This window comes from Equus quagga, chromosome 11 (assembly GCF_021613505.1).
Source record: "Equus quagga isolate Etosha38 chromosome 11, UCLA_HA_Equagga_1.0, whole genome shotgun sequence".
In the NCBI taxonomy this organism is placed as follows: Eukaryota; Metazoa; Chordata; class Mammalia; order Perissodactyla; family Equidae; genus Equus; species Equus quagga.
The window spans coordinates 92,208,373-92,234,387 of record NC_060277.1 but is presented as its reverse complement, the minus strand read 5'-3'; the positions used below and the strand labels follow the sequence as shown (position 1 = coordinate 92,234,387).

Here is a 26,015-nt window from a genome sequence, read left to right as displayed (position 1 = left end):
CAACATCATCAGGTCCAGGCAAATGATACTTGAAACTGGAAAAAGATGAGGACAGAATGAGCGGCGAGAAAATGCTGCATCCATATTGACGATTATTATTTTCACATTCAGTTAAAATAAATCCATCTTTACCTGTGCCTCCAAAAATGAAAACGGAAGAATAAAATTTCACAACATTTAGTCTACTCTACAGAATAGAATCTTGAAAACTTAGAGTTATATTACATGCAAGACAAAGTTCACTATTCATGTTTTTAAATTAAAGAGGTTTGAATTGAACTTTAGTTTAGGGAAAGGTACACTAAGAAAATTGCACCCATCATATTGAGGGCACCTTGAGGAGGAGCAGCAGCTATAGTAGTCATAGTAATGATAATAAGAACACTGCTAAGATTTTTGGAACATATTGTTGGGCACAGTTCTAGGCACTTCTATTAACTCACTTCCTCACCTTACCCTGTTATTACGCCCATTTTATAAATGAGGAAACTGAGATGTTGAGAGGTGCGATAACTTGCCTGTGCTTATACAACTAGTAAATGAGGCAGACAAGTTTCCAGTCCTAGAAACCAGTTCCAGAACAGTCACTCTGATAAAAAATTAAGGAGGAAAGTCTTGAAAATATAATCTAACTTAAAAACACTCAGCAAAATTGATTCTTTCTCTAAACACATTTTACTATTGTAACAGAATTCAGTTACTCAATGAACAAATATTTATTGAATGTCTTCTATATGAGAAGTCCCTTGCTCTGGTGCCATGGATGAAATGGTGACTAAAATAGATATGGTCTAGGGGCTGGCCCTGTGGCCAAGTGGTTAAGTTCGCACGCTCTGCTGCAGGCAGCCCAGTGTTTCGTTGGTTCGAATCCTGGGCGCGGATATGGCACTGCTCATCAAACCACGCTGAGGCAGCGTCCCACATGCCACAACTAGAAGGACCCACAATGAAGAATATACAACTATGTACTGGGGGGCTTTGGGGAGAAAAAGGAAAAAAATAAAATCTTTAAAATAGATATGGTCTATCTACAGATACATTTCAGCGTCTTTCAAACTGCAAACATACTGGGGGCTGGCCCCGTGGCCGAGTGGTTAAGTTTGCACGCTCCGCTGCAGGCGGCCCAGTGTTTCGTTAGTTCGAATCCTGGGTGCGGACATGGCACTGCTCATCAGACCACGCTGAGGCAGCGTCCCACATGCCACAACTAGAAGAACCCACAACGAAGAATACACAACTATGTACCGGGGGGCTTTGGGGAGAAAAAGGAAAAAATAAAATCTTAAAAAAAAAAAAAAAAAACTGCAAACATACTGTTCTGGTTTGCCCCTCAAGATTCACAGGATACCGGGGACCAGCCCCATGGCCTAGTGGTTAAATTCAGGGCACTCTACTTCAGTGGGCTCGGTTTGGTTCCCAGGTGTGGGCCTACACCACTCATTGGCAGCCATGCTGTGGCAGCAACCCACATACAAACTGAGGAAGACTGGCAACAGATTTTAGCTTAGGGCAAATCTTCCTCAGAAAAAAAAAATCACAGAGTATTGCATTTCCGCTAAAAATGAGGCTGTTGACTCTTAATCATTAGATTAGGGGTTGGGGGTGGGTATCAGATACTTGACCATGGAGCTAACCAATGAACATAGTTACTGAGATTAAAGCACTCAGAGCTTTAACCACTCAGCTGGCTAATTAGATAGATCCTGGTGAAGTAGGTAAGACAAACAGCTATAACTATCCTCATATTCCTGGAAATATCTACTATTCCACTTTGTAATTATAATAAAAAATTGACATACTCAACACAACATAAGCTAGGCATTGCACTATGTATATGTTTTACATGTATTATTTTATTTACTCTCCATCACAACCCTACAAGGTCAGTGCTATTATCATCCCCATTTTACAGACGAGGAAATTGAGACTCAAGAAGGGCAAACAACTTGACCAAGATCACATAGCTATTAAGTGGCAGAACCAAGATTTGTATCCAAGTCTGCCTGGTTCCAGAGCCCAAGCTGTTAAATTCCATATTAAATGCTTTTCTGTTGGCTGTAACACAGAAGACAAATCTAGGATTAAGAGAAGGCATAACTGCTTTGTCAAGCAGCCTAGTATCAGGAGTAGTTAGATCAGAGGTCTTTAACTTGGAGTCCGTAGTTGAGCTCTGGGAGATTCATGAACTCCCTAAAATTGTGGGTGAAAAGTAATACGTGTTTTCTTTTCCCTTGAAGAAGAGTCCATAAACTTCACTAGATTTCCAAAAATGTCATTAACTCTCTCCCTCAAAAATGATAAGACCCTCTGGGTTAGATGAATAAGGTTGTAATGGCATTATAAAATTAGCTATCTAGAAAGGCCAACATCTGTAATGTCATAAATCTAGAACATCCAGAGGAATTTGTTTTGCAACTAAAGTATTAAAAGTGTTATTCGACCTGTGGCTTATGGAGATTTAGAACACATCATACCTTCCCTGCCTTGGCAAACCACCTGCCAAACAAAATCAAATCTCTTCTTGATGATTTAAGGATGTCCAAATTAGAAGTTGTTTTTGTACCAAAACAGTGGTGCTTTCTAAATGGATAGGCTGTCTGTCTACCATACTCAATGTCCAGAAACTTCTTCCATTTTGCTCTTGACCATCTCTGTTCTTCTAATGGCTGTTTCCAAACAGACTGCAAAGACTAACACTGAAGTGTTATCTGGCATTAGAGATGGAATCTTAGGATTCAGATGGACACCTGGTTGAGCAGGGCTTCAATGGCAAGTTGATAAGACTAGGAAAAAACTTGCAACTGATCGTGAGCAGTGAGCCACATGGTAGAGACTGGTTGATGCTCAAGGAAATGGCTTCTCTGAACAATGCTAATAGTCTGTACACTGTAGATATTTCCTATAACCTCTTTTCTCACTTGGGAAGATTCACTTCATTTCGAATTCTCTTTCTACTACCAATGTTCCATCTACTACCTTGCAAGAAGGAATAGGCAAGTGGCAAAGAGTAATATGTCCAGTGACACCCAAGAACAGAAATGGGATAACAGCACCATCTGGTGGAAGGCTCTGGTGGAGAGACTGGCATCAGAGGCCTGGCACCCATGGGTCAGGGTACCAGCCTTAGAAAGAGTTGGGCAGGAATGAGAAGCTCCCTGGAGGGGAGCTGGTGCCTCCTCTAGCCCCAGTTCCTTCCATCCATCCAAAGTGCAAGACCTAGTGCCTGCCTACAATAACTTTACAATCTAGTCTAAAATACGAGCTATTTACACATGAAGAGATGTCAGTCTAAAATAGTAAATAAAAAATACTATAGTAATAACAGACAATAAGCATATAACTCAAGTAATAGAAAGACCTGCCATAAGAAGGTCCTGGGTTCTTTTTTGGAATGTAATAACCACCCCAGAAGACAACACAGTGTTGTCCTATTTACAAAATATAATGGTCACAATTAAACTTTTATTAAATAATAAACTGTTGACAGTGTTACCCATGACTAAAAAAAAATTTTTAAAGAAGTCTATTTCGAGACAATAAAAAAAGAAATAAAATAAAAATTAAATAAAACCTTATTCACCACTAGAGTCTTCTGTAATACTTTCTCTGCATGAAATTCCTGCTACGGTCAATCCAACATTCACTCTGGATACTGGCAGTAAGAGACCTGGGAGCTCTTCTTGATTAGTCAATGATTACATTCTTTCATTGCAACACTGGAAACCTATATTCTAATATTTTTTTGCCTACATTCTAGCATTAAGACCGCAGATTGTGGTTGTCTGTCGACACAATCCCCATACTCCCTGGATGTAAGAGGCAACCAAATATAACTCGATAAACTATTAAAGAAAAATGCTGGCCAGGTATGTTGTAGAAAAATAAAAGACGCTAAATGTCAGGTCAGAGTTTAGACTTTTTTTTTTCTTTCTGTAGATAAAAGAGAACAACTGAAGGGTTGGTTGGTGGGTTTGCTTGTTTTCAAGGATAGGGAATCATGTCCACTGTGATAAAATCCAGCAGAAATATGCAGTTGGGATGGGAGGGAGAGGAGCTGAGGGGCAGTTTAGGAAACTACTGGAGAGCGAGACAAGGGACAAGAAATTTGATAACAGACTTGGAAGTAGGCTGGGGATAGAGCTTCAAGAGGGAAGTCAGAAAGGCGTCTTCGTTCCATTCACATACAAAGAACTCCAGCTGATTACTGTATTTTAAACTGTAGTATCTTTGGCTCTTGCCCTGCCATTTTTGTCACTGTTGATGCTTGGAACCTAATTTTGCTTTATTTTTTGCTTGTTTCAGGTTAATAGCTACTGTTGGACCACCAAGACTCCTAGCTATCTGATTAGTGAATAACCCATAACTGGATGACTCTGTGACTGTGGACCATATACTCACTGAGTTTTACAGCTGGAAGGAGATAGAAGGTCATGTAATTTAACCCCTTTCTTTACAGATGAGAAAAAAGAAGCATGGAGAGGTTATCTGATTGCACCATAGGGTTTAAAAGTCCACATGTGGAGCTACCACAGTTTATCTTGTGCAGAATCCGGGGCAGTTCGAAACGATATTCATTTGAAGATTCCTTTGACGTTTTCCTTATCAACATGGTCACATTATTCACCTGAGAGCAAACGTTATGCAAAAATTTTAAGCTGAACTAGTTTTTAGAGCTCAGCTAGGCAGGGTGGATTTCTCAACATTAACATGGCAACATCCCCTCTATATCTCAAGTTACGAATACTGCATTCATTCTCTCAAATGTTAATAAGTCTTCACTATTTGCCAGACACTCTGCAAGCGATCGAGAACACAGAAAGCCTGGACGGTGGGCCAGTTTGGCTGAATGGTCAAATTGTGCAGAAGTGATGTGGCTGGCCCAAAACACACACAAAGTAAAAACTGAGGCCAGAAGAACCCAGGTCTGGCTAATGCCAGAACCTGTCTTACTGCCTGCAGATAAGGGTTGCTGAGGGAGGATCTGGATTCAGATAGAGGAGGATGCCTGGCCGGGGAGGGGAGGGTCACAGAGAGGCCAGGCCCAGGAGGCAGAGGGAGGCCAGGCAGAGGAGCCAGGTCCATCAGAGCAGGTGGCAGAGGCCCAAGGCAGACATGTTTAAGGAGGGGGCAGGGCAGGATTCTGAGTGGGTTCCAATCTGAAACCCTCTGTTAAATCTTGTGAAGTAGGCTATGATGTTGTGCAGGAGTGAGAGGCAATATGATAAGGTAAAGACTGGTAAGGATTTTAAGGGGAAAAAAACATTGAGGAAAATTGGAAAAGTTGCTGAAATGAGGCATGTAAAATAAGCCCCAGGCATCATTAAGGGTTCAGTTGAGGTTGGAGACTAAGATTTACTGAGGCAGCAATGTGATTGTGTAATTTTTCTCCAGCACTAATTAGCTGCCCGGGTGCATGAGCAGAGAAGGTGGACAGTTGAACTGATCCAAGGTTAGGATTTTTCTAGGCTTGTGAGATGAAAGGACAAGAGAGTAAGAGAAGACTGGAGGAGCATGCCATGGAGCTCAGGCTGGCCCAGGAAGAAACCCATGGCCAAAGACTTGACTATAATGTCTGTACATATTAAATACTTTTAACAATCAATTAAAATATTCAAAGACAGGATATTTCATTATTAGGTAGATATCACTATTCTACCCAGACCTCTCCTACCTTGTGTTTCCTGTTTCAACAGTTGACATCTCCATTTGCCCAACTGAAACTTAGGAATCATGCCTTTACTTCTTTATCTGTTTCTGTGTATATCCCATCCATCACCAAGACCCGTAGATTCTACTCCCCTCACATCTTTTTAATCTATCTCCTCTCCATCTCTACAGGAAGTGAATTCATTCAAGCCTTCAAAACGTCTCACCCAGATCAATGTAACCACGTCCCAAGCGGTCAACCTCCCCCCTTGCTCCTCTCTGACCCACTCTCCTCAGTGCTGATGCAGAAGGAAGTGCAGTGACTGTGAAGAGGAGAGGCTTTGCAGACAGATCTGATTGGAGTCTCAGCTCCTCCATCTTCTAGCTGTGAGACTTTAGCTGCAGCCTCAGTTTCCTCAACTTTAAAATAGAAATCATAACCATACCTGCCTTGTATGGTTCTTGGGAGGATTAACTGAGATAACACATACAAAGAACTGAGTACACTGTGTCGGTTATTATGTCCTTAGCACCATCGTTATTCTAATGACCAAAAACGCAAACCCAGTCCTAACATGCCCCTCCCTGAAATCCTTCAGTGGCTCACCCCAGCCCTCAGGTTCTCCCCTGCTCTGCTCACACTCCTGCTCTCACAGGTTGCTGCTCTCTCCCCCAGTACGCTTTTCCCTTTGTGCACCTCCTTCTTCTAGTGAACCCTTGGTGGTCCTTTGAGGCTCAGCTTGGTCTCCTGTGTTAGGTGCTCCCACAGCACACCTGTGCACACCTTTCAGCACCACCTGTAACACTGCACTACAACTTTCATGGCTGTCCACGTCACTGAGCCCTCAAGGGGCAGTGCTTGTGCTCACTAAATGCTTGCTAAATAAGTGAATGGAGGTGAGAAACAGAAGAGCTGTCTGAGTTCAGCATGAGGGGGTGTAGTGTGCATTTCTGGGAGGGTTGGAGACAAGGCTAGAGAGGCAGGCAGAAGGCAAGGCTCTCCAAGCAATGCTATAGGCTGTGGATTTTATCCCAAATAAGATAGGAAGGGGTACCTTCATTTTCCTCTGAATTACTCACACAAAGGCAAGAGGGAAGAAAAAAGAAAGAAAATCAAAGGAAGGGAAGAAAAGGAAGAAGAGAAAGATAAAAATAAGAAAAAATTTTTCCCCAAAAGCCTGGCTTCAAAGACTAACCACAAGATGACGAGCAAAAATATACTTCAAAAGACATGACCGAAAACACATCATAGTGTCAAGAATCCAATGTATAAATACAATTAATTTATTTCCTCATTAAAAGCTTTCATGAAGAAAATGATTTAATACAGATGCTAAAGCTACTGACACAGATTAATTGCAAAATAACAACAGAATCCTAATTAAAGACATAATATTCATACTGCACCAAAATTTGAATAAATATATAAATATAGAATCTAGAAATAAGGCTTCCACTGGCAACCACTCTAACAACTGCAGTGAATTACTGAAATTGTCAAGAAACTCCTACTCTTGTGTGTATACTTTCTTTCAGTTAAGAACTGAGATGTACACAGAAATTCAGAAATCATTTTCAAATTATTTCACAGTTTCGCCCTCAACATGACTTTTTTCCTATTTGTACAAGATTCTATCCTAAAATATAATTTTTCTTATTTCTTTCTTTGTGCAGTACCTACCGCAGTCACACTCAAACCCTTACAGAAGGTGCCCAGTTATCTAAATCATAAAGAATGTGTAAATCTTGTTAATGGATCTGAAATATAGTAAATACAATCTTTATTTTACAAACCAATCGCATTTCAAAATTGAAACATAAAGTCAGCTGTTTAGAATGTATTTTCCGATAGACACAAACTTCTGAGAAGTGGTTAGGTTACCTGGCTATCCGTAAAAGCTTATTAAGCCTATAACAAACCAAAGCCAGCTATAGAACCAAGAATATAAAATGAGCTTGGTGTCTTCAAAGCAAAAGGTAATGGGAAAGAGAATTGATTTGGCTTCCTTCTCTGGGCATAGGGAGCATAGGCAACCTTTGAGATTCTTATCCTCTCTCCCTTTGCAACTATCTCCTGCCTCCCAGTGACCTCAGCCCGGGTGCCAAGGACCCACATGTTACCCATAGCTCCCTACAAAAGCATCAGCTTACCCACCCCTCCCCTGTGCTTTACTCTCCCAAATTATCTACCTCTCCTCCCCAAATCCAGTCAAAATTCTCATTTCCATGGTTTGGTTCCATCCTATCTTTTCAGCTACATCTCCCATTATTCCCTTATACCTAATATACAGAATCACCCTTTGGTTTCCAAACATGGCTAAACTTTATCTCCTCTGCATCTGAGCACCTGTTATTTTGTGTGCAATGTATCTCACCAAAAACCTATCCCTTTCAACCAATGTCCAAGCCATGATGTCATCTCACCTATGAAGGCTTCTTACAGCCCACCAACCAGAAGTGATCTCTTTCTCTGGGATTTCATAGTACAATCTATATGTACCTCTTCTAGAACTTTAGCCACAATATACCTTAGATTATAGTTTTTTGTGCATCCTTTTATATCCTTCCAATCAGGTTGTAAATTTCTTGGGAACATTTTTTCAGTATCTAGCATGTGACATGCAGTATATTAGGCACTTTTATAAGCATAAAAATAATCCTACAAGGTGGTTGTATTGCATGATTATTTGGTTTACCCTGTTCAAAAATAAGCTACAGGGGGACTGGAACTTGTGCCATGTTCACCACAAAAATGCTTCGCACATAGCATATGCTCAATAAACATTTGTTGAACGAATAAGCAACTGAGTGAATGAAGTGGCATTATTCACTTTTTATGACGAAACTGAACCTCAATAAGTGTGCTGGCCCAACAATCATACTGCCTGGGTTCACGGCCCAATTTCAGAACTTAATAGCTATGTAACCTTGAGAAAGTCGATTGCCTCCCTGGATCTCAGTTTTCTCATCTGTTAAAAGGGAATTATAACACTATCCACCTCATACATCCGTTGTGAGGATTAAATGAGATAATGTGTGTAAAGCCCTTGATCCTGGACTAAGCATATGGTACACGTGTGATAAACCTTAGCCAGGACTGTTATTCTTAAGTTGCAGAGGTAAAGTCCTCATTCTTCCTGAGGAAAAGGATCCTCCATGACTTTTATAACCCTCAGCGTACCTAGCCCATGCATTGCCTATAACAGAGGTTCGACAAACTTATGAGGCATTGAATTTCTTCAGCATACATGATCTTAACCAAAAATTAGAAGAAAACCATTAAATAGGGCTAATGCACATGACTGTACAATCAAGTCTCTTAACCCTCCAGGTAAGTTTGTATTTTAAAAGAGGGTGAGGAACCCAAATGAATCTCTAAACGGTGAAAGCCCAGGTATGTAAATAATTGAAACCAAACATTTCCGGCCTTCTAGAGAAGAGATCTATGGGTAGTGGTCTCTATGCTGGCCCTGTCCCTGAGTTTGGCCACTCCTTGACCCAAGAACTTCTTGAAAAACAGAGATATGTCTTATGTGACATTGGCTTGACCACCTGGCATAATGCCCAACAAAGAGTAAACAAATAGCCAGTATATATTTTTTAAGTAAATTAACTGCTTCCGGTTTGTAATGCTGACCCTGCTTTTAGTTGATTCCATTTCTCTTTATGACCAACATAAAAATCAATCATGGCGACTGATGTTTTGAGAAGGAGGAAGCGAATGGTTTACTCAAGCACCATCACTTTGGAAAACTAGGCCCACAAATGCAAACGTTTTACTAAATAGTCACACAGGGTGTAGATAACCCTTTTCTAATGAAGGATTCATCCCATGTCAGTTCAGTTGAGCTCAAAGGGACAGTATCTTAGAAATGGAAGTTGTTCCATCAGTGATACCTCATCTCATGAAGACCTTGAGAACGAACTTCCTTTATGTAAAAAAAAATGTGTTTTAGAAAAGTCATCATAAATCACTCAGAGGACTGCTATATCTCATATGGCTCAAAAATCATTTCACTACCGTGTGTGTGTGCGTGTGTGTGTGTAGACTCAGAATAAAACACCCCCAAATACAGCTGTTTATTTGCAGAGAAGTCACTTAAGGCTATGCTGCCCAAGTAAAGCCTAATTTTCTCCTTCTACATCTCTTCTCCCTTCAGCACCAACTCCTTTCCCACCTGGAAACCAAATATTCTTTGCAGTCAAATGCTCTGCCACTGAGCTATACCCCCCTAATATTCTTTGGATCTTAAGTCCCTACCCCTTTCTAAACAGGAAAGACTCAGGTATCAGTGAACTATGATTAAACACATACTCACTGTAGAGAGTTGGAAAATACAAATAAACAAAAAGGGGAAATTAAAAATCACTCAAACTCCACTTGCCAGAGATTATTATCATTAATATTTCCGTGTATTTTTCAGGCTTTTTTGGCGAGTTTTTCTATGTATTTTTAACCTACTTTTTCACTTATGGTATATCTTATTGTTCTATAGATCAATAAATCTTTTTATATAGCATGGATGATTAATTTATCACTTTTTTTAAAGTTTCCCCTGTCAACAGAATGGAGGAGCAGAATAAACTGGAACAGGGAGAAACTTGACGCGGAGAAGCAGAAAAGAGAATTCTGCAATACTCTGAGTAAGACTTTCTGAAGGCTCAAGTTCAGCCAGTGAGAAAAGGAAAAGAAAGGAGAAGACACATTTAGGCCGGAGAATCAGTAGGCTCGCTGATGGTCCGGGGAGTGAAGGATGACTCCGGGGATTCTGCCCTGGGAGCCCGGGCTGAGGGAAAGCAGAATTAAACTTGAGGGGTGAGCAGAATACAAAATAATGAGTTTGGTTCTGGACACTCAACCATTTAGGATTCTTCTGGCTACAAGAAACAGAAAACCTGACTGAGACCAACAGAGGCTTAAACAAGTAGAAACTTATATTTCTTCCCAAAGGGAAAGTCTGGAGGCAGGTGATTCCAGGGTTGATGCAGGGGCCCAACAACAGCGCGAAGGACCTGCGCTCTCCCCCTATTTCTGCCCTAACACCTGAGAGCAGAGTAATGTCTTAAGCGGCCTATGTTACTTCAACATATTGCTGTCTCCCAAGCAGAGGACTGTCCTGTGAGAGGCTATCAGAAGTCTCTCCTTACACTTCTTTGGCCAAAATTATATCTTATGCAAACCCTAGACCAACCACTGGCAAAGAAGAACGGCTTTCAGCTTATGATTCATCCCTAGGCTGGTGGGGTTCTGTTGTCAAGGAAGAATGGAGGGTGGCTGTAGGTAGGCATCCAGCAGGGTCTGCCCCAGCTCTGTGAAGCTGGAGATATCTATGACACCCAGAAGGTGCTAGCCAGTGTGCTGTGTGGGGCCTTGGAGAACTGCAGTTGAGCTGTAGAACTGACAGTCATCCCTGTACAGAGGAAGATGTGGAGCTATGGACACGCGTGCAAATGTCTAAGAAGAAGGTGCTGAGGACAGAGGCAGGCCTGAGGGCCAACTGCGAAGAGGGCAGGGTGGAAAAATGAGCTGAAGCAAGAGCCATAAATGCAAGGAAGAAGGAAAACCAGAAGTGGCTATTATCATGGGAATTAACAGACGGAGAATTTTTTAACTTTCTGAGGAAAAGCAAGTTATCAACAGTGTCACATGCTACAGGGAAACCAAATAAGACAAAGACTGAACAGTGTCACCTGGATGTGGCAATTAGCCAGTTACTGGTACTTTGGCAAGAGTAACTTGACAGGAACAGAGGCGAGATTACAGGGGACTGAAGAGCGACTAGAGAAGAGGAAAGCAGAAATGACCAGTCTAAGCTTCTGTTTCAAGAAGTTCATCTGTAAAAAAAAGAGATACAGGACAGTAGCTAGAGAGGGAATCACTGTGTAGATTGCAATGTTTTTCTTAATACTAGGAGAGATTTGAGCATATTTATATGATGAATGGAGAGATGTAACAGAGAGGGGAAAGCTAAATTTAAAAAAGAGAGGGTCTCTGGGGAGAGTGGGAGCGGTGGAGTGAGGACAACTGTGAGCCAATGCTTCAGTCCTCAAAGAGTATGAGGAGGGACTCTGAACTCAAAAGACGACAGAGGGACAGAGAATTGTAAAGGTACATAGACAACTCTCAAAAGAGGAGAGGTTTGGGACAAGATTGAATAGTAAAAGTCTAAAAGTGGCAGCAAGGAGTTGAAGAACACCAACAGCACTTCGGAAAATAAGCAAACTCTATCTAAGATAACTGCAAGCGACAGTACCCTGCAGAAGAGCCATGGCTTACCTAGGCAGAGATGGAGAAAAGAGGCTGAGGATAGAGTGGAGTTTGACTACAACAGGACGTGGATTCTAGGAAACACAGGGGAAAGGATTAGAAGAGAGGTCATCAGGAGAGATGAGAGACAGTGGAGACAAGGAAGTGCAAAGCTCATTAGGAAAGATGATGACCAAAGGCAGAGGGCTGGTGACAGGCCACAAAGACATGGAATGACTGGCATCCATGCTCCAACAGAACTCCAATACATGGTCAGCGGTCTTGTAATCTTTCATCACAGAATGTTAGAGAAATGTTATCACAGGAGACATCTGAAGAGATGGACACTATCTTTACAAATGGCTCTGTAACCCCTAACGCTCAGTAAAAAGAAGGCACCCTATCTCTGAAAAAGAACAGGTGGGGCTGGCTACTAAATGGGAAATTTCCTAATAAGGAGGGTCTCTTGTGCTAAGGTTTAGCCTAGGACCTAAAAACACATTTATAACAGTTTTCCCCCATTTATTCAATGCACATTATTGAACTCATACCACACGCCAGCACCCTGCTAGACGTTTTTTTTGTGGGTTTTTTTTTTTTTAAGATTTTATTTTTTTCCTTTTTCTCCCCAAAGCCCCCCGCTACATAGTTGTATATTCTTCGTTGTGAGTCCTTCTAGTTGTGGTATGTGGGATGCTGCCTCAGCGTGGTTTGATGAGCAGTGCCATGTCTGCGCCCAGGATTCGAACCAACAAAACACTGGGCCGCCTGCAGCGGAGGGCGCGAGCTTAACCACTTGGCCACGGGGCCAGCCCCCGTTTTTTTTTTTTAAATGAACATAAGACCATCTATGCCTTTAAGGAGTTTATAGTGTCCAGAAATATGTATTCTGAGTTCCAAAACACTGAGTTTAAAGTGAACTTTAACATGATGTGTTAGAGCAGTTCATCTCAAATGTTAGTGTGCATACAAATAACCTTGGGGTCTTACCAAAACGCAGATTCTGATTCAGTAGGTCTGATTCAACAGACCTGAGATTCTGCATTTCTAACAAGTTTCCAGGAGATGTTGATGTTGCTGGTCCACGGGCCATACTTGGAGGATCAAGGAGCTAAAGACTCTAGCAAAAAAGATTCCTTGCTTTACCTTTTCTATTTACACTGATCTACAAAGTCTGGAGACCCTTTCCTCTTTTCCTTGCTAACTCTCCTATCAATCCATTTTTCTAATAAAAAAGGGGGAAGGGGGCAGAAAACCTCACAAAGGGCTTTTTCTTCTAAGCAACTATTAGCTACACACACAGCTTTCATGGAATGTCAAACATCTATCTCACGTGATTAAATACTTCTGTGGAACCTCTAATATTTCAAACAGGGCATCTAGATATTCAATGAAAGAATACGAGACTAGGAACAGCAATTAATTCTAGTTATGCCATATGGCAGTATAGAACACTGGCTGGAACCTGAAAACTCAATTCCACAAGAGTCTTACTTATTCTGAATTTTAATCATTACAGGATCAGCAAACATATGCCTACCAACCTGCTCCATTTACACAAAATTCTGAAGAATAATCACACTGCACACTCAAAAATGATTGGTTTTTCCCAAATGGACTTAAAATTTCTCTCCTACCAGATTCTCAAAATAAAGTAGCTGCTGACAGCTCCAGTTTAATCTCCCTGTTAAAATCTTCAAACAGTCCTTTTAATGCATAGTATCGCCTGCTTTCTTAACATGTTCATCATCAGCCCACAAGTGTGCACAAGTGTTATTTTCTCCAGTTTTGGATTCCTCGGCCCTGGGGCTGGTTCCAGCGCTGGCCCCACTGGCCCTGTGAACTGCCTCCAACTCGCCTGTCACTGCTGAGACACCCATTCCACCACGTTCTCTCCACTTCACCTCTCTCCAGGATGAAGTCATTATCATTTTCAACACTTACTCCATCCCCTGTCCTCTTAGAGCTAGGATACTTTCATCTCCTCTACTTCTAATAATTTCAAGATAAGGACAGAAAAATCAGTTCTCGTTCGGTGAACTGTTGTCTCCGGTGCTTGCGAGACTATCCTGATATCCCCTGAACATGTTTTAGTGATAACATTCACTGCACTAGGGCCAAAATGATTTTCTGCCACTTTCAATTCCAGTTCAATAAAAGAATGAGAGCTTTGTTTCTAACCTCTGTCATTTTTAATACCATAAAATGATTTAAAAAATGTAAAATTGAGTTCCATTTCCTACTGGACCACCAATCTCATATTAGCTTTCCTTTTATCAAATTTATGAGAAAAGCCAGAAATTGCCTTTCCTTAAAAAAAATCAAAATTTCAGGATCTCCTGGGTAGAATGTTTGAATTGAATTTCAGCTCTCAATAATTGCTGGCCTAGAAGTTTTAAAGAAGCATAAAAGTTAACTACTTAAAGTTAGTTAGTTGTGTCAGACATAACAAACTGGAGGATTATGCCCTAGTCTGCTATCATCCAAAAGTAATAAGGTTATTCCTGGAAAACTACCATCCTAAAAAAATCACAAAGATGTTTATTACATTTCCAAATTGAGGAAGTCTATGGTTTTCTGAAGCCACAGTGAATGAAGTCTATGGATTCTGAACTGCAAAGTGAAACAAATAATGGTTTTGGCAACATTACACTATGAAAATTTTCAAATACGCACAAAAGGTGAAAGAACACCCATATATACCCATAACCTAGACTCTATGACTCACATTTTGCTATATTTGCTTTGTCACATATCTATCCATTCATCCTATATTTTTGATGCATTCCAAAATAAATTGCAGACATTAGTATACTCCATCCTTAAACACTTCAGCATGCATATATAATTAACTAAACTTCAATATTTATTTATAGTTCTTTCAAACCAATAATCTTTTGAAAGCTGTCAATTCATTTTTTGGTAATGGCTTGATTAAATAAGCAACCAATTAGAAATTCTACATTCTACATCCTAATCTTTTATTAACTCTGTTACTTTGAGTAATTTCTCAGTTCTCAGTTCTCTCATCAATAAAGGAACAAAGGCACTTGGTAGACACGGTAGAAGGTGTCAATTATCAAACTGTAAAATGGACCTTGTGATTGTGGGAGAATTCACAAATGAGAGACACTCACCAATATAACGTAGAGAAACAGCTAATTATGTGGCCATAAAGTTTTCTGTAAATTAGAATGAGAACCCCAACAAGGCTCACAAACTCAATAGGGAGCTTGAGTTTCAGCATTTAACGATAATGCATCTTATATGAGCCACACTGTATCTATGATAAAACAATCTGAAGCGGGACTACTGAAGACTGGGTCACTCCAAGTGGGAATTTTGTAACAAAGCACTAGCATCAAACTGGAATTTTCTTGGCTTTGCAAAGTCGTGGTATGACTGATTTGTAAACTGCCTATTAATTGACTACAGTAAGAGCTGCCACAGGGATAGCTGCCCCTTCCTTTACGAGCTGTTCATTCCCTTACACTGACTTTTTTTTTCTTTTGGAAGATTGGCCCTGGAAGGGGTATCCTTTGAAGCCTGAAGAATCAAAGCTACTGCAAAGCACTGCTGAGAGTTTTGAAAGAAATATGAAGAAACTACATTGGACCTGGGGCGATAGGCTGAGATCTTCCCAAACAGGTCAGCAGTTGGTCTGTAAAATATTCCCATTGCCAAGGAGGTGGTGACATCTTGTGTAAATCAAAAACTAAAACCCTAAGATATCTCATTTCCATTTTAAATGCATGGGGGTTAAATATGGGCATCTAACACTCGAGAAGTTCCTGCGGGATTGATTTTTTCCCCCATCTTCTCTGAGCCCTTTGCTGAGTGCAATAAGTAGGACTGCATTTCATTATCCACCCTGCTAGCACTGCACTTCAGGGAGACCAGATGAGGCTACACAGTGGGAGAGAAGATCCGGCTTCCAAAGAAGAAATGATTCACACGGTGTGATTACAAAAACCCACTTTAGGCCCATCTCATTTTCAAGAGAACCATGAAATAAAATGAAATCCCAAGGAAATGAAATTTCTTGCATCATTTTCCAAATTAAAAAAAAAAAATCATAGCAATAGCATAAAAGAAATCAAATAGAGATTTCAAGGTTTGGTTGGTAATGTTTGCACTTCTGTGACATTTGGAAAAAAAATAATTCCAAACTACATTTCGGGGGAGGCAACATAAAAAGAAAACATAAGATCATCGTTAGGGGAATCTCCTACTCAATCAGTCAGTGTTACAGAAATAACATCAGAACAAAGAGTTTGGCTCCTGACAGCTGACCCAGTGCTCTAACATTGCTCTCCCCTTTCCTCCAGTTTCACTGTAACACAGGAAGTGGATACAGGTTGGGTCTATATCAGAAATAAGAGAAAACAAGCAAATTAGAGAAAACCACAATCAGGAAGGCCCCACACCACAAGGTTCCTGGAGATCCACAAATAGATGAATACAGAGAGGCATTTTTTCATTGGCTTTCTACAAGCAGGGAAAATAGCACAGCATGGAGACAAAAGACCAGCTCATCAAGAGAGACTTAAAATCAAGGCCAAAGCAAATGGTGGTAAAATGAAGACAGTAATTTCCTACAAATGATCTTTTCACATAATGTATGAATTAAGAGCCTCCATTTATAGACAAAAGAAAAGCTTCATGTATTAAAAAATTGACACTGAGGATTTTCTGAGACCTTCCAAGACAAATCCATATTGAGAAGATAATAGGAATGTGCTCAAGTGATAATGATGGCTATAATTCTATCAGGAATAAAGCAAATTTCAGTGACCTAACTATACCGATAAAGAGTGGTGCTCAACTCATTATTCTAATGGGTTAGTCCAGCCTGAAGGGTGCAAGCTCAGTTACCTGCCTGCCTCCTAGGTCACATTTCAAAATTCCTTTCACTCTTGATAGAACATGTTATTCTGTTTAAACAGCTCAGTACTGGGAATTTTTAATAAAAAGTTTTGATAGGAACAAGTTTATTCATCCAAGCTTTTTTTTTTTTTAAACCTACCTATTACTATTTATGGGAGTGACTTATATAAAGTATTTATTTTATGGGATGCCCAAAGGGAGAAGCTTCGGCCAACTGACACCACCATAACAGCTCAACGTAAAGGAAAAAAAACGGATCAATTTAATCTTGAAGCTGGTACTAAATCCAAGATACCCTCAAAAGTGAAAGAATAAATAAAGTCATCATCATCACAAAATTAAAAGGAGAACTATACATTTCAAGGCTGTTTTGAAAGGACCAGAGACTTGCTAAGAAAGAACACATAATAAGATGATCTTCCTGTACGGGTTAAGCCAAGAGACGCACAGCAGGTAACATTACATCGGTCTCACCTGTAGAACGTTTCAGACTAAAAGAGCAAGAAATATAACCCCTCACTCCCAGATAAGTATACCTCCAAAGATCTTTAACACAATTGTGAAATCTCAACATACGCTCACTGAATAATAGAAAACTAGTACAGGAATTTGGGCATAAAACTGATCAGGTGAGAGCCCTGAAGTAGTTGTGGGTTTTTGTTTTCTTTCTTGGTTTAAGGAAGGGAAGCATAGACAGCACCGGAAAAGGAAGAAATGAATTTTTAACCTTTGAGATGTGGTCAAACTATTGCTATGACTTCGGAGCCTTTGCAGAGCTCTTTAAACTTAGATGGATTGTACAAGTACCGCCTACTCTTTTTTTTCCTGCATTGGCACTGAAACTCCAGTGTAAGTAGCAAAATGAACAACAGAAAGAGATGTTATGAGCAAAGATCTAAACTTGCGAGTGACACAAATGAACGAACAGCACATTACACATTGGTTCTCTTGATAAGCTCATCCATTTGAGTGTGTTTTGCTTTGGAGTTTTAAAGCCCAATAACCTGCACTTAGGAAAAGTAAAACTCTATGTAATTAATGGCAATGATATTCACAGTAAACTACTTTGAAACTCTTGCTCCCAAGAGTTGTGTCAGACTAACTCCTTGTCTTTCTTCCTAGAATACAGAGACATCAGAATGATATATTCTCAAACTAAATCCTGTCTTAAGGCTAAATCCATGTTAAGCTGAAAAGAAAACTTGAAGTTCCCAAAGAAAACTGGAAATATTTTTATGATATTTGTATTAATGTATCATATTTCACGCAGAGCCATGTGCTAGCCACCCACAATGAGACATGTTCAAGATACTCTTTCAGCCAATAATTTAAATGTCCTGGGTTTTGTGGGGTTTATGCTGTAATCCTGTTACACAAAGTTATTTCTTTATTTCTTTCCATTTCAATATGCTATCAATCTACCTGTCTCTTTTTGGAACTCCTTTAAGTTTCACAGAAGGAAATAATACTCCGAGTTTGTTTCCATTGGCTCTGGCCTTCACTTCCAACAGTGAGCGTAAATGACCAGCTGTTCCAAAACGGGCCATGTAGAGAACAAGTCCGTACCTCAGTAATGACAATACTCTATTTTCTTCATCCCTTCACCCATTCTCAATGTATTCTTGCTGTCATATGGCCTCCCCTGAATCAAACTTTTAAGGAATTCCTGACTGTTTCTCCAAATGCATCAGAACGCCATCAAGCGTCGGAGTGTAGATCGTGTCTGCTTCCTTCCAGGTGTCTCACATCTGGCGCTGATCCTGCAGTGACCGCTGCAGTGTAACAAAGCAGGAGGGGCCTCTGCCTGGCTTTCTTCACAACTGTCCTCTACAGAGCTCCATGAAAACTTGCACTCAGAATGTGAGAGCTCTTAGTTTTTAAAGAGAAGGTTTAAATGAGGAGGCAGTTTGAAGACGAGCAATGAACATCACAGCTCAGGACATCGAATACCACAACAGGGCTTCATTTCCTTGGAATCGCAGAAATTGCCATCCGTTTTTTATTTCGTCTTACATGGAGAACATTATGCTTCATTGGTAACGCTTTTAAGCCAAAAAAAAAACTAGTATATAGATGGAGATACACATACGATTTTTTGGTGGTAAGTCTGGGAGGAGAGAGAATAGCTCAGCTACCTGTACTGAGAAACAGATGAGCACATGGAGGACACCCATGACTCTTGACTCAGCTCTCATTTCCTGGGGTCAATCAGTCCAGGCCACAGAAAGGTGACAAGTGGCTCATTATAACAGCTGTGATGGAGTCAGATGCTTAATTCATAGCAAGCCCACAGCTGTGGCAAACACCACTGAATTCTCAGCCACCGTAAAAATTCCGGCCAAGCTCCCAGAGTTCACCCAGACTCAAAGGCAGTGCTGCGTTCACCTCTCTCCACCCTTTACATTCTTGAGCAGCACAACTTGAGGAAAAAATCAAAGGAACTAAAGCAAGGACACAACAAAGACAGAGTGGAAAGCAGTGGGGGGGAAATATATAAATAGTATTTATATTTATCTAGTGGCTTTCCCAGATTACCCTGCTAGAGATTTCTTACCTACCTTCCAAATAAGCCTTTGATGTGCCAAATTATAGTTTTAGTGAGGTTCCTACCCCCCAAATTTACCAAGCTCCTAAAATATTATAGCTATAATATGACTAAAGATAAAACTTTTTAACATGCCACAACTAGAAGGACCCACAAACAAAATACACAACTAGGTACCGGGGGGATTTGGGGAGAAAAAGCAAAAAAAAAAAAAAAAAACTTTTTAAATGACTTTCAATACTTCTTTTCATGTTACTCGGCAACTTGCCATATGCATTTAACTCTCAAGTTTGATGACGTCCAAATTTCTTTTCACACCCAGTTTTTGGGGGACATACAACTGCCACACAACAAAAGTAAATGTGGCTGGCGTTGCACAAGCTTTCAGCGCTTTCAAAACATTGGTATCAATACATACAAGTGCCTGAAATTGACCGGCCATAAATGAGGCTATAGAGGCAATATGGCTGCAGAAGAGCATTCAGGGAAACAAGGGTTACATTAACAGGACGATGATTGAATGAGTGGATGTAAGGCGATTTCAAACAGCTTGCCAGAGGAAAGCCTCATTTTTCCATTTTCTTGTATGGTATCTAATTTCTGGCTCCTCATTTCCTCCGTGATCTGATAATTATGAAATTCTAAATAAAGTGTCATCTTTCTTGCAACAAATCAATGAACAGAAAGCTCCCATCAACAATGCAGATGTTTCCTAAAGCTCCTGCTGATTATTTCCTGAATGTCTATCCCACAAACCACACAGCAAGTTCTTTGAGAACAAGGAACCTTCTCTATCCCATGACAAACACAGCTTCTACATGTGGGTGCCTGGGTGTGTGTGCGTGTGAGTGTGTGTGCATGCATTTAAAAAGAGAACTGAGAAGTAATATGCAACTAATAACGAGTCACCACAAGATGACTTTTTTTTTTTAACCACTTTCAGATTGAAATTTAGGCCTTTCCAAATGATGTGGTAGAAATACACGGAGAGGAAAATTTCTACGCATTCTATATTTGTCCCTACACAAGCAGTAAAATTGTTTTTCATTCCTAATCACAGATTTATACTAATAGTACCACCATATATACAATTATATTTTGGGCATCCTTCTCCCTGTAATACAATTTAAAACAATTCTCCCTTTATTCCTCATGCCATCCTTATAATAATCCTATAATACAAAGGTTAACTTTGTATTATAAAAAATAAAAAATTCTATGGGTTACTAACTAAGCCTTCAGGTACATAACTAAGCCTAAATTTATCCACTAATAAAGTAATATCATGGCGAAGTTTGTTGTAACATTCTTCCAGCCTACCAAAAATTTATAGATACTCTAACTTTTGCAAAAAGCCCCTATCTTCTGCATTCTGTTTGTTTCAATTATTCAGGGCAACCCAGGCTGATAATTACACAGTCCCCGGTTGCTGAGTAAAAGTGATGCTTAATTAGCCAGCAGGAAAGATCGATTAAGATCCAGCAGGGCATCTTGTGAGGTTCTCTCACATTCCTGGAGGGAACAGATTCTGGCTGTGCCCTTCCAAAGGATAAAAATTCCTTGCTTCTAAGGAGTTTCAGTGAGGTTTCTAAAGTAGATGCTAAGATCGGTCAGCCACACAAATTAATCCCAGTCATAAACCTGCAGATGCTCTCCCTTTTCTAAGAGGACTCAGTTCAAACATTCTGAATCACATTGCCACTAGGTTCGAAAAGGCTTAAAGTAACACTCCTTATCCCCAACTCTTGTTCAGTTACCACATTTCAAGCAAGAGGTGGTGGCGAAAGACATTGCAAAGGAAAATTTTTATTTCTTCCTCTCCCAAGCAGTGTGTGCATCTGTCAGATGTTCACATTCTGGAAGGCACAAATTAGGTCAGGGCCTTTATTAAAGAAACATAATGAGCATGATATTCCAACCCAGTCTGAGACTAAGACATGCCAATATAGTCAAAGAATCAACTGGATAAGTCTGGTTGAAGTTTCCCATCAGGGAAGGAGATGTGGAAGTGAAATCAGGATCAAAAATCATAACGAAAATTAATGATCTCATACTGCCTAACATCTTCCCTTTAGTAATGTGGACAAGCATAAATGTTTAGCCTTTCACAGATTTTGCAAAAGTGTTCAATAAAGACCAACATAACAATCCAAAGCTAAAAGGAGAATAATTATCTTAAGATACACACTTATCAAAAGATTTCTATTTTGGTAAACTATCTACACTAGGTATGCCCATCTACCTCCAGTCCAATTCGGTAAATATTTACTAAGCCTTTACCAAGGATAAAGAGCTAAGATAGGCATGTCTTACCTTGTTAATTTATACAATATTAAAGTAGATTTTACTGATTATAAATTGTTCTAAAGCTTATGAAGAAGAATGATGGAACCAGTTCATACAAACCTAGTTCTGACTTGCTGAAAGCCCCGTAGAATATGGTCCCTGTGGTCCTTTGCACCAGCACTGAGGTTCTCATTCCGCAAACCTTCTGCTAGGAACTCCTCAGCATCTAGAAGAAAAGGAAAGTTGATCAACAGAAAAGAAGTACTAAAGGAGAAAGGAAAATCTGAAGGATTAAGAAATGGCTATTATTTTCTCTTTAAAAACTTTAAAGTTGCAGACCCACGTGAATGTACTTAACGCCACAGCACTGTACCCTTAATAAAGGTTAAAATGGTAAATTTTGTGTTATTCATATTTTACCAGAATAAAAAATAAATAAAACTTTATATATGCCTATAAGTGATACCTTCTGATAATCATGACCTTGCTATGAATTTAGGAAGCTAATGTATATATTAACCACAAGAAATAAGTAGAAATAACTATTTTCTGAATCACTTTAAAGAAACATTTAATGTTAATTATCACTGATGGCAGAGGATGGACTGTCAATTTCATAAACATATAAATATTACAAACAGGTCATAGAAGGTCATAGGCCAATAGAAGCTAGAAAGAAATACCAACAAATAAAGCTAACATAAAAAATAGAGCTGAACTGTAAAATCAAGAACAAAAAGGGCAGGCATTCAAAGAAGAAAAATTAATTAGCAGATGCATCATCAACGAAAATGACAATGCAACCAAATGAAGGAACTCACACGAAAAAGAAAAATGTGTCTAAGGGAAGGAAACTGCAATTAATGTGAACATACATTATAAAATAGGGACATGATGGAAATATATAATATGAAACACATCATGTTATGTTGGAAGAAACAGGGGGGATCTACATATTTTCAAAGATAAAATACATTGATAATGGGTACAATTGCTAGAAATACTAGCTACACACTTTCTTATGCATAGAAGGGTTACCATTCCCAAAAAGCATATAAATAATATAGTTAAAATTCTCCATCTCCAAAAATAGTGCCTATAATAGGAAACTGTATCTTTCATGCTATCAAAATAATGTTATGAATTTATACAGTTGGGTAACATTAGGATAAAATTAACAAAAGAAGCACACTTAAAAATTTGTTCAACATCCACACCATTCACCACCACCAAACAAAAAAATCCAAGATAGCCATCACCAGGACTTGTGATGAGATATAAAGTTCTGAAAATTGAAATTTTCACAGAAGACTACCATCAACTTCCAGGCCCTGCATCACATCTATTGCATACGTCATTTAATGGTTTCCTCCAGGGTCCTCTGAACTCTAAAGAACAAGGATATGAGAAGTTGAATTAAAAGTAAAAATAAATGGTATCCGAAATTCAATTGATATAATACACCATATTAATAGAAAAAAGGACAAAGACCACATGATCATTTCATAGATGCAGAAAAAGCATTCAACAAAATTCAACAGCCCTTCATGATAAACAAAAAAGCACTCAACGAACTAGGAATAGAAGGAAATATGTTCAGCCTGATTAAGAGCATCTACAAAACCCCACAGCTAACATCATACTTAATGGTGAAAGACTGAATGTTTTCCTCCCATTCCTAAGATCAGGATGTCTGCTCTCAGCACTTATAGTCAACATTGCTCTGGTGGTAGCCAGGGCAATTACACAAGAAAATGAAATTAAAAGAGTCCAGATTAGAAAAGAAGAAGTAAAACTATCTCTATTTGCAGATGACAGGACCTTGTATATAAAAAAACCCTAAGGGATCTAATAAAAAAGATTGGAACTAATAAAGGAATTCAGCAACTTTGCAGGATACAAGGTAAATATACATAAATCAATCATATTCTATATAACAGCAATGAACAAACCAAAAATGAAACTGGGAAAATTTCCGTTAAGATAGCATAAAAAAAGGATTAAACAGGATAAAATTAACAAAAGCAGCACAAAACAAACTCTGAAAAGTATAAAATGTTGCTGAAAGAAATTAACAAGACCTAAACAAATGGAAAGACATGCATGTTCATGGATTGTAAGACTCAATATTGTTAAGATGATAATATTCCCCAAATTGATCTAAAGATTCAACGCAATCCCTATAAAAATCTCAGCTAGCTTTTTTGCAGAAATTAATAAGCTGAGTCTAAAATTTATTTTAAATTAAGGAGACCCAGAATAGCCAAAATAATTTTGAAAAAGAAGAACAAATTTGGAGGAATCATTATTTCTGATTTCAAGCCTTACTACAAAGCTAGAGTAATCAAGACAATAAGGTACTGGCATAAAGATAGACATATAAGCTCTCAGGAATAGAACTGAGAATTCAGAAATAAAGCCTTACATTTATAGTCAATAAATTTTTGACAAGGATGCCAAGACACTTCAATAGGAAAGAATAGCTTTTTTCAACAAATGGTGCTGGAACAACTGATTATCCAGATGCAAAGAAAAGTGCAGTTGGACCACTACTTCACACAGTATACAAAATGAACTCGAAATGGATCAAAGACCTAACTATAAAAGTTAACTATAAAACTCTTAGAAGAAAACAGGCATAAATACTCACGACCTTGGATTAGGCAATGGTTTCTCAAATATGACACCAAAAGAACAAGCAACAAAAGAAATAAATAAATTGGACATCAAAAATTTAAAACCAGGGGCCAGCCCCATGGCTGAGTGGTTAAGTTCACGTGCTCTGCTTTGGTGGTCCAGGGTTTCACCAGTTCGGATCCTTGGCGCGGACATGGCACTGCTCATCAAGCCATGCTGAGGTGGCGTCCCACACGCCACAACTAGAAGGACCCACAATTAAAAATACACAACTATGTGCTGAGGGGCTTTGGGAGAAAAAGGAATAATAAAATCTTAAAAAAAAAAAAAAGGAGGGGGGGAGCTGGCCTGGTAGTGCAGTGATTAAGTTCGCACGTTCCACTTCAGCGGCCCAGGGTTCACTGGTTTGGATCCCAGGTGCAGACACGGCACTACCTAGCAAGCCATGCTATGGTAGGCTTGCCCACTTCATATATGTCCCACATAGAAAGTAGAGGAAGATGGGCACGGATGTTAGCTCAGGGCCAGTTTTCCTCAGCAAAAAGAGGAGGATTGGTGGCAGATGTTAGCTCAGGGCTGGTCGTCCTCAAAAAAAAAATTGTTTTAACTATTGTGCTTCAAAGGATGGCACCAAGAAAGTGAAAAGACAACCTATGGAATGGGAGAAAATTTTTGCAAATCAAATAGCTGATAAGAGACTTATATGTAGAATATATAAGGAACACTTACAACTCAATAATAAAAAGACAATGCAATTTTAAAATGAGCAAAGGATAGGAATAGATACTTATCCAAAGAAGATACACTAATGGCCAACAGGCACAAGAAAAGATGCTCAACATTGACTGTCGTCAGGAAAGTGCAAATCAAAACCACAATGAGATACCACTGCACACCCACTAGGATAGCTATAGTAAAAAAGATGGAGAATAATGAGTGTTGTCGGAGATGGAGAGAAATTGGAACCCTCATACATTGCTGGTGGGCATGTAAAATGGTGCCACCACTTTGTAAAACAGTCTGGCAGTTCCTCAATAGGCTAAACAGAAAGTTACCATATGAGCCAGCAACTCCACTACCAGATACATACCCAAGAGAAATGAAAACAGGTGTTCAAACAAAAACTTGTACACAAATGTTCATAACAGAATTATTCTTAATAGCCAATATGTAGAAACAACCCAATGTCCATCAATTGCTGCATGGATAAGTAAAATGTGGTACATTTATACAATGGAATATTATTCAGCAATAAGAAGAAATGAAATGCTGATACATGCTACAATATGGTTGAATCTCTGAAATTATTATGCTAAATGAAAGAAGCCAGTCACAAGGGCAGCATATTGTATAATTCCATTTACATGAAATATACACAATAGGCAAATCTATAGGGACAGAAAATAGATTAGTGGATGCTTAGAGCTGCAAGACGGAGGGAGGGGGATGGGGGGGTGAAGGCTAAAGGGTTCAAGTTTTCTTTTGAGATGATGAAAATGTTCTAAAATGTATTGTGGAAATGATTGCATAACTCTGTGAATGTACTACAAACCATTGAATGGTACATTTTAAATGTGTGGGTTGGATGGTATGTGAATTATATCTCAATTCAGTTCTTAAAAAACATAAACGAAATTGAGGTCAGCCCCGTGGCAAAGTGGTTAAGTTTGGCATGCTCCACTTTGGCGGCTTGGGTTCGAGGGTTCAGATTCAGGGCGTGGACATACACCACTTGTTGGCCATGCTGTGGTGGCGACCCACAGACAA

The 26,015-nt window shown here is 39.4% G+C and overlaps 1 protein-coding gene across 1 annotated transcript in view; it reads right to left on the bottom strand.

The window, feature by feature from the left end:
• SKAP1 (src kinase associated phosphoprotein 1) overlaps positions 1-26,015 on the bottom strand; it is a 255,664-nt gene that overhangs the window by 204,531 nt on the left and 25,118 nt on the right. The window contains exon 2 of the mRNA XM_046677751.1: positions 21,732-21,837. Within this exon, the coding sequence (XP_046533707.1) occupies positions 21,732-21,837 (106 nt within the window). The remainder of the gene's footprint in view (positions 1-21,731; positions 21,838-26,015) is intronic.